The 15848-nt window shown below is 44.1% G+C and overlaps 2 protein-coding genes across 2 annotated transcripts in view; one reads left to right on the top strand and one right to left on the bottom strand.

Annotated features, from left to right (window-relative positions):
* Window positions 1–7817: 7817 nt before the first annotated feature.
* cox6b2 (cytochrome c oxidase subunit 6B2) lies at window positions 7818–10115 on the bottom strand. The gene is made up of 4 exons (XM_083633717.1): window positions 10059–10115; window positions 9259–9373; window positions 8683–8783; window positions 7818–8091 (listed from the first exon to the last, which is right to left on the bottom strand). The coding sequence occupies exons 2-4, from the start codon at window positions 9362–9364 to the stop codon at window positions 8038–8040; spliced, it is 261 nt and encodes an 86-aa protein (XP_083489843.1). The 5' UTR covers window positions 9365–9373; window positions 10059–10115; the 3' UTR covers window positions 7818–8037.
* A 3490-nt stretch (window positions 10116–13605) lies between these two features.
* rasip1 (Ras interacting protein 1) overlaps window positions 13606–15848 on the top strand; it is a 20778-nt gene continuing 18535 nt past the window's right edge. The window contains exons 1-4 of the mRNA XM_083638294.1: window positions 13606–13739; window positions 14630–14751; window positions 15091–15542; window positions 15703–15848. The exon at window positions 15703–15848 is cut by the window's right edge and continues 115 nt beyond it. Coding sequence (XP_083494420.1) covers window positions 14630–14751; window positions 15091–15542; window positions 15703–15848 — 720 coding nt within the window. The 5' untranslated portion in view covers window positions 13606–13739. The remainder of the gene's footprint in view (window positions 13740–14629; window positions 14752–15090; window positions 15543–15702) is intronic.

Below are 15848 nucleotides of genomic sequence, written 5' to 3'. Positions count from 1 at the left end.
ATGGGAAAATAAGGTCTGTGGTTAACAAGTTTATGAAACAGCGAAGTTTGCGTTCAGGAAGATAATCTTCACAAACGAGGACTATGACTTTTGAAGCGTTTTCTGAAAATTGTTGAAAATTATTTCATGCATTTAACCGAAATCCCCATACAAAATCCCATTGCCTTTTACACGTACGAACTGGAAATGCTACTTCCATGTTCGGTAGGTACTACTCCATGCTAGTCAGATGACGATCTTCTGCATGTTTTTAGTGGGGTCCATACCGATGTTGTATGGAGGAACCCCACGGAGAGAACATGCAATCTCCACACAGAAAGGCCCTTTTGACGAGATAGCCTACCTGGGCGGTAGGCACTGAAGACATGGGGGGGGACACCCTCAGGGTCCCAGGCGGGAATCAAACCCAGGACCTTCTAGCTGTGAGGCAGCAGCGCTACCACTGCGCCACCGTGCCCCTGAGTTGCTGAGTTGCAGTGGTGGACACCTGGTGGACACTGCTGTGGTAGCAGTGGTGGACACCTGGTGGACACCTAGTGGACACTGCCTAAATGGCGTATTTTGGTATGCTGATACAACATATGAACACCAGTGATGATATTGTGTACTCTGGCCTTTCTCTGGGTGGGTTGGGGGGTGAGGGGGCTCAGGCATTTGGTTGTTATTTTCTCTTTATTGTGTTTCGATGTTTGTCATATATGCACATTGGAAAAACTCAAAATAAAATGTTCAAAAAACAAAAAACAAAGGGCAAGGGCAAGAGAATGACCGAGTTGGCATCTACCTAGTCTCTGCCCAGACTCAAATACCTTGAATTGCTGTGCTCTGCATACTACATAATAGAAGTCACTTCGCAGCCCCCGCTGCTGTTTTGAGGGGGGGACAATTGAATGACTGACAGGTCTCTCAAGAACGGCACCCAGATGATGTTGGTGCAGATGATGGGACAAGGTGGTTAGATCTTCCTGCCAAGAATTCCTCACCATGACAGAAATGAGTGTATCAGCATAAGAACTCTCATGGGTCTGGCGTTGAGACTAAATTCCAATATGAATATTAAAAGTGAAAGTGAGGAACACCTCACTATTACACACTACTAGGGTGTAATGCCACTCCTCACTTTAATGTTCCAATATCTAAGTCGACATATCAGTTTTCACACTGTAGTTTAGTCAACATCCTTCTTTGGCAACAGGAAGAGTCACTGATGTGTGCACAGGAAAGAGTGAACAAGTGTCTCTTGCAGATTCCCAGAGCAAGTCATCTGCTACAGCCTCGGAATAATTAGTTATGGGAACCACGATAGTCTGTACTTATAGGTCTATAATTGCATTATTCAGTAATTGCCATCAGTTTTGTCAAATTAACACTGCACTGCAGTCTATTAGGTTGCTATTTGTTATGTTAATACCTATAGGCCAGTGGTTCTCAAAATGGGGTCCAGGGGTTCTTGAGGGGGTCCCCAGCAAAAATGTATGTGAATAATTTATTTTCACTAGAATTCCAACCATGAAAAACTACTCCTTTGTATCTTTCTTTTGGACTAATTGAAAATAAAAAAAGTTGCTCACAAAAAATAAAAATAATTCCAACCACAACAAACACAATGAGAGAATGTATGAGTATTTTGGTCATGGGTTTCATACACTTTCTGTAAAACATCTAAAAGTGTGATGACCCTCCCACTCTCCTGGCCCTGTCTTGGGGCCGTTAGGCTGATTGGGTGCACCTGGCCCGGTGCACTCAAGAAGACCTTCAGACCATTCAGTCTCCCTCCCTCCTCACCCTCCCTCCTATTTTGTTCTGTTCATTTGTTTAATGTAGTTTGTGTTGTAGTTATTGCCCCTTAGTTTTAGTTCAATTATTGTTTTAACTTTTACTTTGGCGTATGACTCCCCCATATGTTACAGCCATAGACTGTACAAATATATGGACGTAGCAGGTTACAACCCGGCTCAAGGAAGTAACAACTGAGGGGTCTTCTTAAGCCCCAATGAGTGCACCGGGCCTAGGTGCACCCAATCAGCCTAACGACCCCCACACCAGGCTCCTGCAAGAGGGGGCCAGGAGAGTGGGAGCGTCGTCACAAAAGCTAAAATCTTATAAGATGGGGACCCTGGGACGAACTCTTATCAAATGGGGGATCTATTTTGTGTCAGTTTAGGGGTCCTTGATGTGAGAACCACTGGTTAATTGTTCTGCATCTCTCCAGGGTTGTGACCTGGCTCAGCTCTGAATGAGTCTCGCTTGCCAGACTATCTCCCTGCAGGTCATGTCAGGGATGAACCCGTGTTGACGGTCTTGGTGTGAATTGACAAAAGGGTTGAACATGGGTGAAGTAAGCCTGGTCCAACCCTGGTCCGTTGGTATGAAAGTGGTATAAGAACACTTCCTGGTCCGTTGGTATGAAAGTGGTATAAGAACACTTCCTGGTCCGTTGGTATGAAAGTGGTATAAGAACACTTCCTGGTCCGTTGGTATGAAAGTGGTATAAGAACACTTCCTGGTCCGTTGGTATGAAAGTGGTATAAGAACACTTCCTGGTCCGTTGGTATGAAAGTGGTATAAGAACACTTCCTGGTCCGTTGGTATGAAAGTGGTATAAGAACACTTCCTGGTCCGTTGGTATGAAAGTGGTATAAGAACACTTCCTGGTCCGTTGGTATGAAAGTGGTATAAGAACACTTCCTGGTCCGTTGGTATGAAAGTGGTATAAGAACACTTCCTGGTCCGTTGGTATGAAAGTGGTATAAGAACACTTCCTGGTCCGTTGGTATGAAAGTGGTATAAGAACACTTCCTGGTCCGTTGGTATGAAAGTGGTATAAGAACACTTCCTGGTCCGTTGGTATGAAAGTGGTATAAGAACACTTCCTGGTCCGTTGGTATGAAAGTGGTATAAGAACACTTCCTGGTCCGTTGGTATGAAAGTGGTATAAGAACACTTCCTGGTCCGTTGGTATGAAAGTGGTATAAGAACACTTCCTGGTCCGTTGGTATGAAAGTGGTATAAGAACACTGAAATCCACAATGATACCATTTGATTGGGCAGCAACACATTGATCAGATGTGAGCCAGCCAGACAAAACTGACCGCATAGATCAGCATCTCAAGTCATGAGCTGTGCAACGTCAGCTTCCTGTTCTGTGGGTATTTTCTTTTCTGCGTAATCTACTTGGAATTACATTTACTGTGATTTACATACACATTATTTCTTGAAACTATCAAAAAAGGAACTACCAGTGATGACTGTGAAAATAATCTGCTAATCTGTCACTCCTCTGACAGCCCACTCTGGCCATTCATAGTTCAAACTTCACCTCTCTTTTCCAACTTCACATATGTAGTCATGGAGCAGTTGCCAAGGAAACCAATCCTGCAGCATCTCCACCAGTGACACAGCCCTGATGAGCAAATCAAATAAACCATCTGGAGAGGAGAGGGAGAGAGACAGGGCAGGGAGAGGAAAGGAAGTGAGAACAGTTATGTGTGCTCAGTCACACACACACACACACATACACACACACACACACACACACACGCGGATGCGTACACCCTCCCCCCCTACACACCCCTACACACACACACACACACACGCGCGGATGCGTACACCCCCCCCCCACACACACACAGCACATTATGAACCACATCCTGTCATTTCAAATAAAGTAGAAATTAGCAGTCTTGGGGGGAAACGGGTCTGCAATGCTTTGTCTATATATATATATATATATATATATATATATATATATATATATATATATATATATATATATATATATATATATATATGTTATGTATATGTGTGTTACTGTGTTATTGTCCCCTGTAACAGTTGTCCTCTGATGGGTTTAGTTTCTGATTGTCAAATCTTTATGCAACAGTGCCACTGTGTGTTTATCACTGGGTATTGAATCATCTCTGCGTTTACATGACCATGGGGCAGATTTGCTTCGTGTTTCTGCAAGTTCACCTGCAGCGTCAAAGGCAGGAAGACGTGTTGAACGGTAAATACTCAGTGACTCCCAAAGTCTGCAGAGGAATGTTTAGTCTACAAACACACAGACCAGGACAACACACACCTACGCCGGCGTGTCACAACACGACAGGCTGACTGCCATAGCTGGCATAACTGAACTTAGTACCTCACTGGAGCTGAAGTTAAAGGGAAATATGTCGCCCTCTTCTGGAACAGGGGTCTCACTGCAGCCACTGTTGACACAACACAAAAGGAAAATATACAGTAATAACAGCATTTCATGAATCTAGAATTTGGCCATTGCCCTTGCTTAAACATGCATTTCATCACAGTTGAATTGAAATCAAAGATCATTTAGGATAGATAGGCCTATAGGAAATATAGCCTAATCCTGATTATCATGACTTTTGAAAAGCCTAAAGTTCAGTTTAGTATTGTCTGTGAAGCTGGTTCACAGTAGGTCGAGGGTAGGCCTTACCTCTCAAATTTCACGTCATAATCAATGACATCATTCAAACAGCCTAAAAGTGACCATTCTGTTGTTGAGAGCATGGGGTGTAGAGCAATTTAGGTGCACTTTGACAGTCCATCTCTGCTCAAAACAAATATGATTTGTTTCCACATTGAATCATTTCACACCATACGAATCAATCGATTTCACAAAACACTGATCCTCAGGGGCTGACAGTAAATTACATCAACAAACCACGCCTTATTTTTAATAGACAACAGCAGCTCATTGTGTTTGCCCGTGGATGTACTGTCCAAATGTGAACAGCACTCACTGCCACCTTCTGGAAACAGTCTGCTATAGTCGACTTTGCTTTGGCTACAGTAGATTATAGACCTGAGGACTATTCACAAAGGTGACTAAAAAGCGACGTTGACCTGAGAAAGCCTCACTTTGGTTACCATGCTGACTATATCCTATATAGCCAACTGTAGTCTGGACTAATTCTGTTTTTAATAACAGCATGCAGCTTCTAAATTAAGAAAAATGAAGGCTGTGGTGAGTAATCAAGTGAAGCCGGTGCATACGATGACAGCATACCTCCACAGATCAACAACTCCTCATTCAACGTTATAGAACTACAAACAGTATTACCACAAAGTCAATACAGCTGTCATAGGTAAAAAGAGAACTGTAGCAATATGTTCCTTATTCCTAATTATCTTAATTTCAGTTTAATCAATGTAAACAGAGTGTAGACAGAGGGTAAACACCCCACATGATATCATGCCTAAAGAATTGTGAACTTAAAGGCCTATTCACTTAAAGTACCGTAGCATGTTTTTACACCACAATACTGGCAACACAATGCAGTAGCATTGTCTGGAGTACCTATGTAAAAGATAAACCTGTATAGGTTGATTGCCTAACTTTATATTTATTCACAAAAACTATAAAGACTAGAATGACCGCACCGCGGATATATGCCTCCGCCAACAAGTGAGCAGTCGACATCCATGTCTGTCCAGACTTTGATGTTTGGGCCAAATGTGAAGAGATTCCGTCAAGGTGTAACTGAGATATGGTGTTACGTGGTGTTGGCGTTCATGAGGTCACAGTGACCTTAGCGACCTCACTGAGTGCAAGAAACGGCGGCATTACAGCCACCTGCTGTTCAAGAGGGTTAACTACACTATGCAGAAAAATCAGCTGGACAGCTTGCAGATGGGGCTTAAGGAATACTGCATGCACACGTTTGAAATATTTCGGTCAACCCATCGTCCCAAGCTCCTTCTTTTTTGCCCTTATCTCCCCCACCCCATTTTCTCCCCAGCTGTACATTACATTACATCATTTAGCAGACGCTTTTATCCAAAGCCAATTACAATATTTGGCCAATTCCCTGTCCCAGTCATTGCTCCACCCCCTCTGCCTATGGGGAGAGTTGCAGACTAGCACATGCTCCTCTGATACATGTGCAGTCGTCAGCCCCTTCTTTTCACCTTACAGCGAGAAGTTTCACCGGCAGAACGTAGCGTGTTGGAGGATCATGCTACCCCCCCAGTTCCCCTCCCCCGAACAGGCACCCCGACTGACCAGAGGCACTAGTAATCCGGCTTCCCACCCACAGACACGGCCATTTTTTGTCTGTATGGACATCCGACCAAGCCAGAGGTAGTCTCGCTGGCCAGCCTCCTCTCCCTTCCGTCCGAGGAGTCTGGCGCCGCAGGTCTCCATAGTGGGATTGTGATGGGCGGCGCTTAGCGGCAGTGCCCTTGGAAAATAGTTTCCAACAATCCAATTTGCCGTTTTCAGCATGTAGCAACGAGCTAGGATGTAGGTTTCTGCCGTTAGCTTGCTAGCTAGTTAGCGTTGTCGTTTTCACTGCGGCGGCAGGGCACTATTTACAGCGACACACAGGGAGGAGGGAGCGGAAGCCGCTCTGATTGACATGTTCAGAGCAATGACAGAGCTTGTAATAAGCCGGGAGCGGACATCCGGTTAGAGAATTTTTTTTGTTTAACCGATGGGTTCCCAGATTGCAGTGACCTTGACCTTTGATCACCAAAATCTAATCAGTTCATCCCTGCGTGCAAGTCGACGTTTGAGCCAAATTGGAAGAAATTCTGTCAAAGTGTTCCTGAGATATCGCGTTAACGAATTTGGGAATGGCTTTCGTGAAGTCACAGTGACCTTGAACTTTGACCTTTGACCACCAAAATCTAACCAGTTCATCCTTGAGTCCAAGTCGATGTTTGAGGCAAATTTGATGAAATTCTGCCAAGGCGTTCCTCAGATATCGCGTTAACAAACATGTTGCGGACGAATCCATAATCGACGAAATCCATAAAATCCCGAATCCATAATGCCTCCGGCCTGGCTATCGCCGGCGGAGGCATAATAAAACTATAAATTGATACAATTGATGGTGTGGTGGGTCAAATCCATAGTCACTAACATTAATTAGGCTGGAAAAAAGCAGTCTTGACTTTGCCAGTGAGTTAGGATTAACCATGTTACAGTATGCATCATTTATTTACCATAGTAAGTGGCAACTATCTAAGCTTGCTTATGAAATGAAATTATATCAGAGACTTAAGTAAGGGCAGGTTCACACCAGAAAGTCCGGGTCCTTGGTTCGGGCCAGAGAAGAGGATGATACATTGTTTTGTTTTTCAGCTGGTTCGGTTTGCGTTCACAAGGCCAAAATCCACTAGTCCTGCCCACACAAACCAAAGTCACGTGGGCAGAAATCTTGTTCTGTTATTGGCCATACTGACTTCCTCCCGACAGTTTACGTTGAGGCCATCGGCCATTGTTGATGTGTCACTATGCGACACCCAGTTACTCCATGTCAGAAAATAAAGATGGACGCACGTCGTTTAACCAGTCAATTTGTCTGTTTATTTAGACAATTATATGTCAATAGAACGGTAAACATTACAGACTCCACGTTTGTCCCGTGCCACTAGTCATTTTTGTCTGTTTGTGATGTCGCTGGTAACGAGACGAGATAAGCTAGCTAACTGCTACAGCTAGCAAGCAGCTTCTTCTTCCGCGGGAGCTTCCAAAACAGGAAATAACTAACAAAATCAACACAAAAAATCACGTGCTTCCTCTGACTAGTCCGGGTGGGGTTCACACCAGAAATGGGCCGCTCCAGAGTTCGCTTGAGAGTGGACCGAGACCACCTCTCACAGGCGAACCAGAGCGCGGTTTTTAGTCCTCACCAGAGTTCGAGTAGGAGCGTTCACACCGACCCTATGGACCGTACTAAAGGGGAAAGGTCCGATAGACCGGACTAAACAAGGCTGGTGTGAACCCGCCCTAAGTCTGGCTTGCCCCCAAGATCAATCCAATACAGAGGAATGAAAATTTATAATGAATAACATCATGTCAATTCCATTTTTACCATATTTATTGGACAAACACTGCCAGAGTTTATGGAGACGGGTTAACAAACTTCAACCCTTATTGTGTAGGGAAGAAACCTGTGCGTGCTTACAGCAAGTGTAATGTACACTTGGTTTAAAAATGTCCTTAGACACACCACAGAGGTAAAGGTGCAATGTCCTCAAGTGGACTGTCTGGGTCAACAGTCGGCCATTTCAGATCTTCCCAGGGAAATTTCCAGCCTCTATCTGATCGTCCCACTTAGCAACCTGGAGGAGACATTTGACAAAACATTAGCGCCATCTTCTAGAAAACCATCTTGTCACAGCATAACTGCTGTTTTACATCTGCAGTAGTTTCATGTTAATAACCACAACACATACTAATTACTGTAACTTAACTGCTTTTTGCAGTAACTAGTAATCTAACAAATTACTTTTTCAAATTTAGTAACTCAATTACAATTACTGAAATCGTAACTGGGCCAGTTACTAGTTACTTTAGGACATGAAAATAGCAGACATCCGATTTCTGATCATCAGACCTAGTCTGGGGAGAGACGCCGCCTCCCTACCCGCCAAAAATTCACCACATGTCCCAGCTGCAACCAGAGCCCCAGAGGCTAATGACCTTGAGTAGGATATAAACTATCCCAATAAGTAAATGTGCAAGTATCCCATGCAGCAAAAGTATGTCTTGTCCCACAGTAACACTAAGTAACTAGTAACTTTAAAGTAATTAAATTGCTTTTTGAGAAAACTAGTAACAGTGAATCATTACTAATTTTCAGTAACTTGCCCAACACTGCATATAATCACTATAAAAATGGCACAGATGTGATCAGGATCATCAATACATACCCAGCTCATGGGGCAGAGGCTCTTGTACACTCTCTTGTACCATTCACAGGGAGCCACATCCTGGCCTTTAGCATCCAGAGCCTTATTGCACCTGTGGAAGTCTGGAGCAGAAACAACAATAAGTTTGAGTGACTTATAATTTGACCCCATATTAGACATACACATAACAGTTTTGTTTAAGCATGTCATAACAAAAAGCCAAAGAAGTCTCAGAACACAGTACAAACATGCTAATGTCCACTCTTGACAAAACAAGTTTGCTACACAAAACTAAGCTTAGGTGCCACTGTATATCACATTGTAATTTGTGGGCCAGCCAACATTGTTGGAAGATAACTACAACATGTATGTCAAGTGATTTATCACAACTCTTACAAAAGTTGTTCCTCCTAAAACACTGTCGCTGACATGATGCTCTTATGAACTTTGTCAAAGCATTTAAAGAGCAGTCACTGCCTCTGTCTGTCCCAGTCAGTGTGACTGCCTCTGTCTGTCAGTGTGACTGCCTCTGTCTGTCAGTGTGACTGGGGAGGAAAAGCAAGGTATATTAGAGATAATAATAATCCATGTCCTCACCCAGGTAGTTCTGGAAACAGTTGCGGGTCTGGTTGACGTTGGGGAACCGGGCGTCAAAGGGAGCAGTCCGGTAGTTTTTGATCTTTTCTTCAATAGTCTCAGCCATCTTTAAAGTCTAATCAACAAAGAAACCAAAAACCGTAATCTGATTTATTGAAATTAAATGTGTGAGTTTGAAAACAAGTTCACGTTAGATGAACGAATGCAGCTGTCACATTTTGACCTGCACACAAATTAGCTACTGTATATCTATCATGCTAAATCCAAATTAAATTATGTTGTTAGCAACGTTCATATTTTTTCCTGGTTAACGTTACGTGTGCTAGTTAGGTTCATCCAACCCTAATGTGTTTCTGACAGACACAAACAAACTTAATGGACCTTCACAAATTTAACAGGCTTAATAATGTGACGTTAGCCTAGCATAGCATTTACTTAGCAGGCTGTTCAGTTCACGTTAGCTGTTAGCTTATTTATTTTTTATTTATTTTATTTGACAGGGACAATGGACAGTCAGAAACTGTCCCAGACTTAGCTAGGAAGCTAAAATTTAATTTAATTTAATCTGCAGTCCCTGGGTCCCTAGATGATACAAGGACAATCAAAAACACAAGCTAATCTCACGTAGCGTTAGCTGTTGGTTAGCTCGCCATCTTAACATTAGCGGGCTGATCGTGATTAGAGGGCGCCAACCTATTCCACCCGTTTCAACCAATTTAAATCACATATTGCTTAAAAAACACAAGACACGCTAAACGCGTTTAAAGTAGAGTAATGTTTATGAGCTGTCGATGACCAACCTTGACTTGTGTCCTCTTGCTGCAAGAGATGTACTGCTACTTCCTGTCGAATCGACGCGCACAGGATGCTGGGACGTTGGAGGATGACATCAAATACTTTATCTCTCCAACTGTTACAGCTATTTCAGTTTGGCAAATCCAGTAAGGTAACGTTAAATACATTCAGTTCAGGCTAGGCTAGAGTTTTATTGAGAACAAACTTGATTAACTTGCCAGTCTCCTTTAGAAATCAGTTGCCTTATTTCTCTACAAATGTTGATTTTTGTTGTTGCAGCAATCAGGCAAACACAATGTGACTGCATATCGTGAGAGAACTACAGTATGGACTCTACCCATCTCAGAGGAGAAGAGCACGTCTGTATTTTTCAGCAGATGATATTTGGTAGGCACCATGCATGACACGTGCCATGTGAATGAAATCAAATGCAAGTGTTATCTGTATAGGCTAATTGCACAGAAACAACAGAAAGTGAGATATTGATTCTGCCCCCAAATCAAATCTAAATTCCAGATGCAACAGAGGCAAATCCAAACTGTTAGGAGTAGAGTGAAACTCCTCGACCTAAAGGAGGGTTCAGAGTGTCATGCCTGCAGCCTAATGTAGGCTATATGACCTGAATCTAAAGGAGGGTTCAGAGTGTCATGCCTGCAGCCTAATGTAGGCTATATCAACCTGAATCTAAAGGAGGGTTCAGAGTCTTATGCCTGCAGCCTAATGTAGGCTATATGACCTGAATCTAAAGGAGGGTTCAGAGTCTTATGCCTGCAGCCTAATGTAGGCTATATGACCTGAATCTAAAGGAGGGTTCAGAGTGTTATGCCTGCAGCCTAATGTAGGCTATATGACCTGAATCTAAAGGAGGGTTCAGAGTGTCATGCCTGCAGCCTAATGTAGGCTATATGACCTGAATCTAAAGGAGGGTTCAGAGTGTCATGCCTGCAGCCTAATGTAGGCTATATGACCTGAATCTAAAGGAGGGTTCAGAGTGTCATGCCTGCAGCCTAATGTAGGCTATATCAACCTGAATCTAAAGGAGGGTTCAGAGTGTTATGCCTGCAGCCTAATGTAGGCTATATCAACCTGAATCTAAAGGAGGGTTCAGAGTGTCATGCCTGCAGCCTAATGTAGGCTATATGACCTGAATCTAAAGGAGGGTTCATAGTGTCATGCCTGCAGCCTAATGTAGGCTATATCAACCTGAATCTAAAGGAGGGTTCAGAGTGTCATGCCTGCAGCCTATTGTAGGCTATATCGACCTGAATCTAAAGGAGGGTTCAGAGTGTCATGCCTGCAGACTAATGTAGGCTATATCAACCTGAATCTAAAGGAGGGTTCAGAGTGTCATGCCTGCAGCCTATTGTAGGCTATATCGACCTGAATCTAAAGGAGGGTTCAGAGTGTCATGCCTGCAGACTAATGTAGGCTTTATCAACCTGAATCTAAAGGAGGGTTCAGAGTGTCATGCCTGCAGCCTAATGTAGGCTATATGACCTGAATCTAAAGGAGGGTTCAGAGTGTCATGCCTGCAGCCTAATGTAGGCTATATCGACCTGAATCTAAAGGAGGGTTCAGAGTGTCATGCCTGCAGCCTAATGTAGGCTATATCGACCTGAATCTAAAGGAGGGTTCAGAGTGTCATGCCTGCAGCCTAATGTAGGCTATATCGACCTGAATCTAAAGGAGGGTTCAGAGTGTCATGCCTGCAGCCTAATGTAGGCTATATCGACCTGAATCTAAAGGAGAGTTCAGAGTGTCATGCCTGCAGCCTAATGTAGGCTATATGACCTGAATCTAAAGGAGGGTTCAGAGTGTCATGCCTGCAGCCTAATGTAGGCTATATCAACCTGAATCTAAAGGAGGGTTCAGAGTGTCATGCCTGCAGCCTAATGTAGGCTATATCGACCTGAATCTAAAGGAGGGTTCAGAGTGTCATGCCTGCAGCCTAATGTAGGCTATATCGACCTGAATCTAAAGGAGGGTTCAGAGTGTCATGCCTGCAGCCTAATGTAGGCTATATCGACCTGAATCTAAAGGAGGGTTCAGAGTGTCATGCCTGCAGCCTAATGTAGGCTATATCGACCTGAATCTAAAGGAGGGTTCAGAGTGTCATGCCTGCAGCCTAATGTAGGCTATATCAACCTGAATCTAAAGGAGGGTTCAGAGTGTCATGCCTGCAGCCTAGTGTAGGCTATATCGACCTGAATCTAAAGGAGGGTTCAGAGTGTCATGCCTGCAGCCTAATGTAGGCTATATTGACCTGAATCTTCACATTGTCTCAGTTACATCTGGAGTTAATTACTTTGTATGTTTTGGAACCAATTGATCTTGATTAGGAATAAGACATCATGTTGTAAACAATTAGGCCTATGTGCAACGGGGCCTTGACTACAGTATGACAATGCTGAGCATTGTATGTATGTAATGGATGCTGAGGCTTGCATAGTCAGATTATGAAGACGCTTCAAAAAAGTTAAAAACAAACCCTCTTGCACTATTGCTCCTTTCTCTTCCTTAAAAAAACTTGACTTGTTTCTCTTACCATCATCTTCCTGTTGTAGACAAGGTCAAAGGTCACAGGTGTCTGTCTCCCTCCCTCTAACTTCCTGTTTGAGTGTTTCCCTCATCCTCTTTCGGGCAAAACTTCACACAGGATTCTTTTCTAGACATAACTACATGCTTGGGGCATGTACAACATCTCTTCTCATCAGAAATCACAATTCAATGCTGTATTTTTATGGCCACGTTCCTGAAGACAGCCAATAACTGTTCTGGCTCTGTGACCCAGTCAGATGTAGCATAGCTAGATAGATAGATAGATAGATAGATAGATAGATAGATAGATAGATAGATAGATAGATAGATAGATAGATAGATAGATAGATAGATAGATAGATAGATAGATAGATAGATAGATAGATAGATAGATAGATAGATAATTCAATTGTCACAGCAACAACACACACCTCAGATACAATTAGCAACATAACAAGCTGCTGCAGTGAAGCTAATGAGAAATTGAAAAAAAAAGATTAAAAAGGCGCAAAGCCCCAAAGACCCGTGTGTGTGTGTGTGTGTGTGTGTGTGTGTCTGTGTGTGTGTGTGTGTGTGTGTGTCTGTGTGTGTGTGTGTGTGTGTGTGTGTGTGTGTGTGTGTGTGTGTGTGCGTGCGTGCATGCGTGCGTGCGTGCATACTGTATGTGTGTGTGCAAATCCACCCTTCTCCTGCTTTCTATACCAATCTCTCTCTCTCTCTCTCTCTCTCTCTCTCTCTCTCCCCCTCCCTCACTCACTCTCTGTCTCTCACTTACTCAGGATATAGGTGTTGTCCACTGCAAAGGAAGGAAATTCTGTCACTTAGAACAATGGGCCTGTTTCTCTATCTATAGACCCAGAGAGGCCATGAAACAGAGCAAGAGAGGGAGCAGTTAGAGAGAAAGTTAGGGAGAAAAAGGAAAGAAAAGGATATTGTAGCTCAAAAAGAGAGAACTAATGGACGGTGAGAATTAGTGATGGATATCTAGATGTGTGACCGGTTGGAAAATGGAATTTGGTTGCAGTGGGAAAAAGAAACGTACGGCATTATTACATTTGCTTTGAGTTGAGTATTTGAATTTAGGCGAGAACCACATCCCTGGTGAAGGATAATCATCATACGCACAGAGGGATCAGAACCGATTGTGGGTGAGTGTTTTCTTCATCTAAATGCCTAAAAGCAGACATATTACTTTCTTGTTATTTTGATTTTGTAGTCTTTGAAAGTATTCCACTGTACAATATGGGAAATAACACCTATTAATGAATATGCCTATTTTTCCTGTAGGCCATAGAATAATAATGACAAGGAAAGGAAGAATTTAGGTATGGACGCACATGTCAAGGCTTCACATTTGATTTGCAACCTCGCCAGATGTTATAAGCTTCATTTGGTCGTTTTCCTGAGCAGTAGAACGATTACCTTTATGTCGCCATATTCCACCTGCGAGGGAAAAACCAAGTCTGATCCTACATTTTGCTGGAAATGTACACTGAGCAGCGGACAGGCACTGACCTTTACACTGGCTATTTCCCTTTCACTGCCACAGCTGGACCCGAGCTGGACCCGAGTCCCACAAAAGATGCTTCCTGCTTCAGAATGGGAAACACACACACACACACACACACACACACACACACACACACACACACACACACACACACACACACACACACACACACACACACACACACACACACACACACACACACACACACACACACACACACACACACACACACAGTTTTTCAGGAGATGTTACTGTTAGAGATTTGGGTCGGGTTTTCTCTGTTTGCATCCACCATGTTGACAGGCTACTGTAGGTATCCTGTTGGTGTTTCTTGATGGTGAGATCATTCCATTGTTACATTGTTCTATCCACTGCTGACACACATTCTTCACCACAATGTGGGGATGGATTATAGGAATTCTGACAATTTTCTGGACATACTAAAGATCCAGGAATGGAAAAATCATATTCTTCCTTAACACCTGCATCTCTCTCTCACCCCTTCCCCCCACCTTGTCTCTCTGTCAGATGGAGGGGTCTGGCAGTCCTCGTTTCAGAAAGCTCCATTTTCCAGTGGGTCTGTGGATCAACTCCCCCAGGAAACACTTTGCCAAGCTAGGGGGCCGCTGGCCCAGCGCTGCCTCTGTCAAGTCAGTCTGAAGCACTGTTAAATGTATTTTTAACCTCTATGTTGTTTCTTTGACACACATGTTCCATCTCAGGTTATGGGACTGTCATGCCAACCGCTGCTCGGTTATAATCAATTTGGTCTCTGATATATTGTCTGTCAAATGAAAATTGAACGTAGTGATGGCATCTTATCTTGCTTAAACTGTTATTTGTATCCTTTGAAGCCTGCAACATCTCCCCCTGTTATTTTAGTCCGTGTTGCTTGTCCATGTTTAGTCAGTCATAATTCACAGCTGAGCTGAGCTTCCTTTCCCCTTCCTCCCTCCTGCATCTGTCTTCCCCTTCTCTGCTGTTCTCAGGTCGACCACCAGCTCTGACGCAGCCTCCCTCCACGAGGCCCCCTCTGCCCCTTCCTCTTCCCTTTCTGCCTCCACCCCCTCCCTGGCTTCCCCTGCCCCATCCCCATCTCCTTCCCCAGCCTTCCTCAGGCCGCGGCCTGCTGGGGGCCAGTCCCGCACCAAGCGCCTTTCTCACCTCTTCCTGCGAGGGCGCTCTAACAGTGACCGGGACCGGGCGGTGGGGGAGAGGGAGAGGGAGGTTTGGGCCCATTCTGCTACCCCCTCGTCGCACCACTACCTGCCCCCCGCCTCCTCCTCTGCCCCAGGCCTGATCAAGATCTATGGGGATGCTCTCTCCAGTGGGGCCAACTATCGCTCCCTGCTGGCCAACATCCACTCTACAGCCAGGCAGCTGATAGCCCAGGTCATCACCCGCTACACTGAGAGAGAGAGGGAGGAGGGAGATGATGCAGGTGAGCCAGAGGGAAACATTCTCTCATATGGACCTCTAGCTGTGATCCCTTACTGGGAATAGTTTCCTCAAAAAAGTGTAACCAATTGGGAATGACTTAATATAAACATAAACAGTAGTGTTATGGAAAAATAATGACACCCCCCTCCATTACCTTCCAGTCCTCCAGAAATACAGCCCTGAGGACTTCCTGTTGTGTGATGTCATTGGAAAGCCCATCCAGCAGCCAGATGGAGCTATCCAATGGGAGACGGAATGTCGGAGAAGCGTGGCCCCATGGGAATGTCCCTTGTTGCTAGTGGACATG

Source organism: Poromitra crassiceps (genome assembly GCF_964638095.1).
Source record: "Poromitra crassiceps genome assembly, chromosome: 1".
Taxonomy (NCBI): Eukaryota; Metazoa; Chordata; class Actinopteri; order Beryciformes; family Melamphaidae; genus Poromitra; species Poromitra crassiceps.
This window is presented reverse-complemented; position numbering and strand designations above follow the sequence as displayed.

Bases quoted from the DNA above. Each gene is read 5' to 3' on its own strand.
- cox6b2 (XM_083633717.1), bottom strand. From the start codon at position 9,364: ATGGCTGAGACTATTGAAGAAAAGATCAAAAACTACCGGACTGCTCCC. The intron at 8,784-9,258 runs GTGAGGACATGG...TTTCTGCTCCAG, and splicing joins CTGTTTCCAGAACTACCTGG to ACTTCCACAGGTGCAATAAG. The intron at 8,092-8,682 runs GTATGTATTGAT...TGTCTCCTCCAG, and splicing joins GCCTCTGCCCCATGAGCTGG to GTTGCTAAGTGGGACGATCA.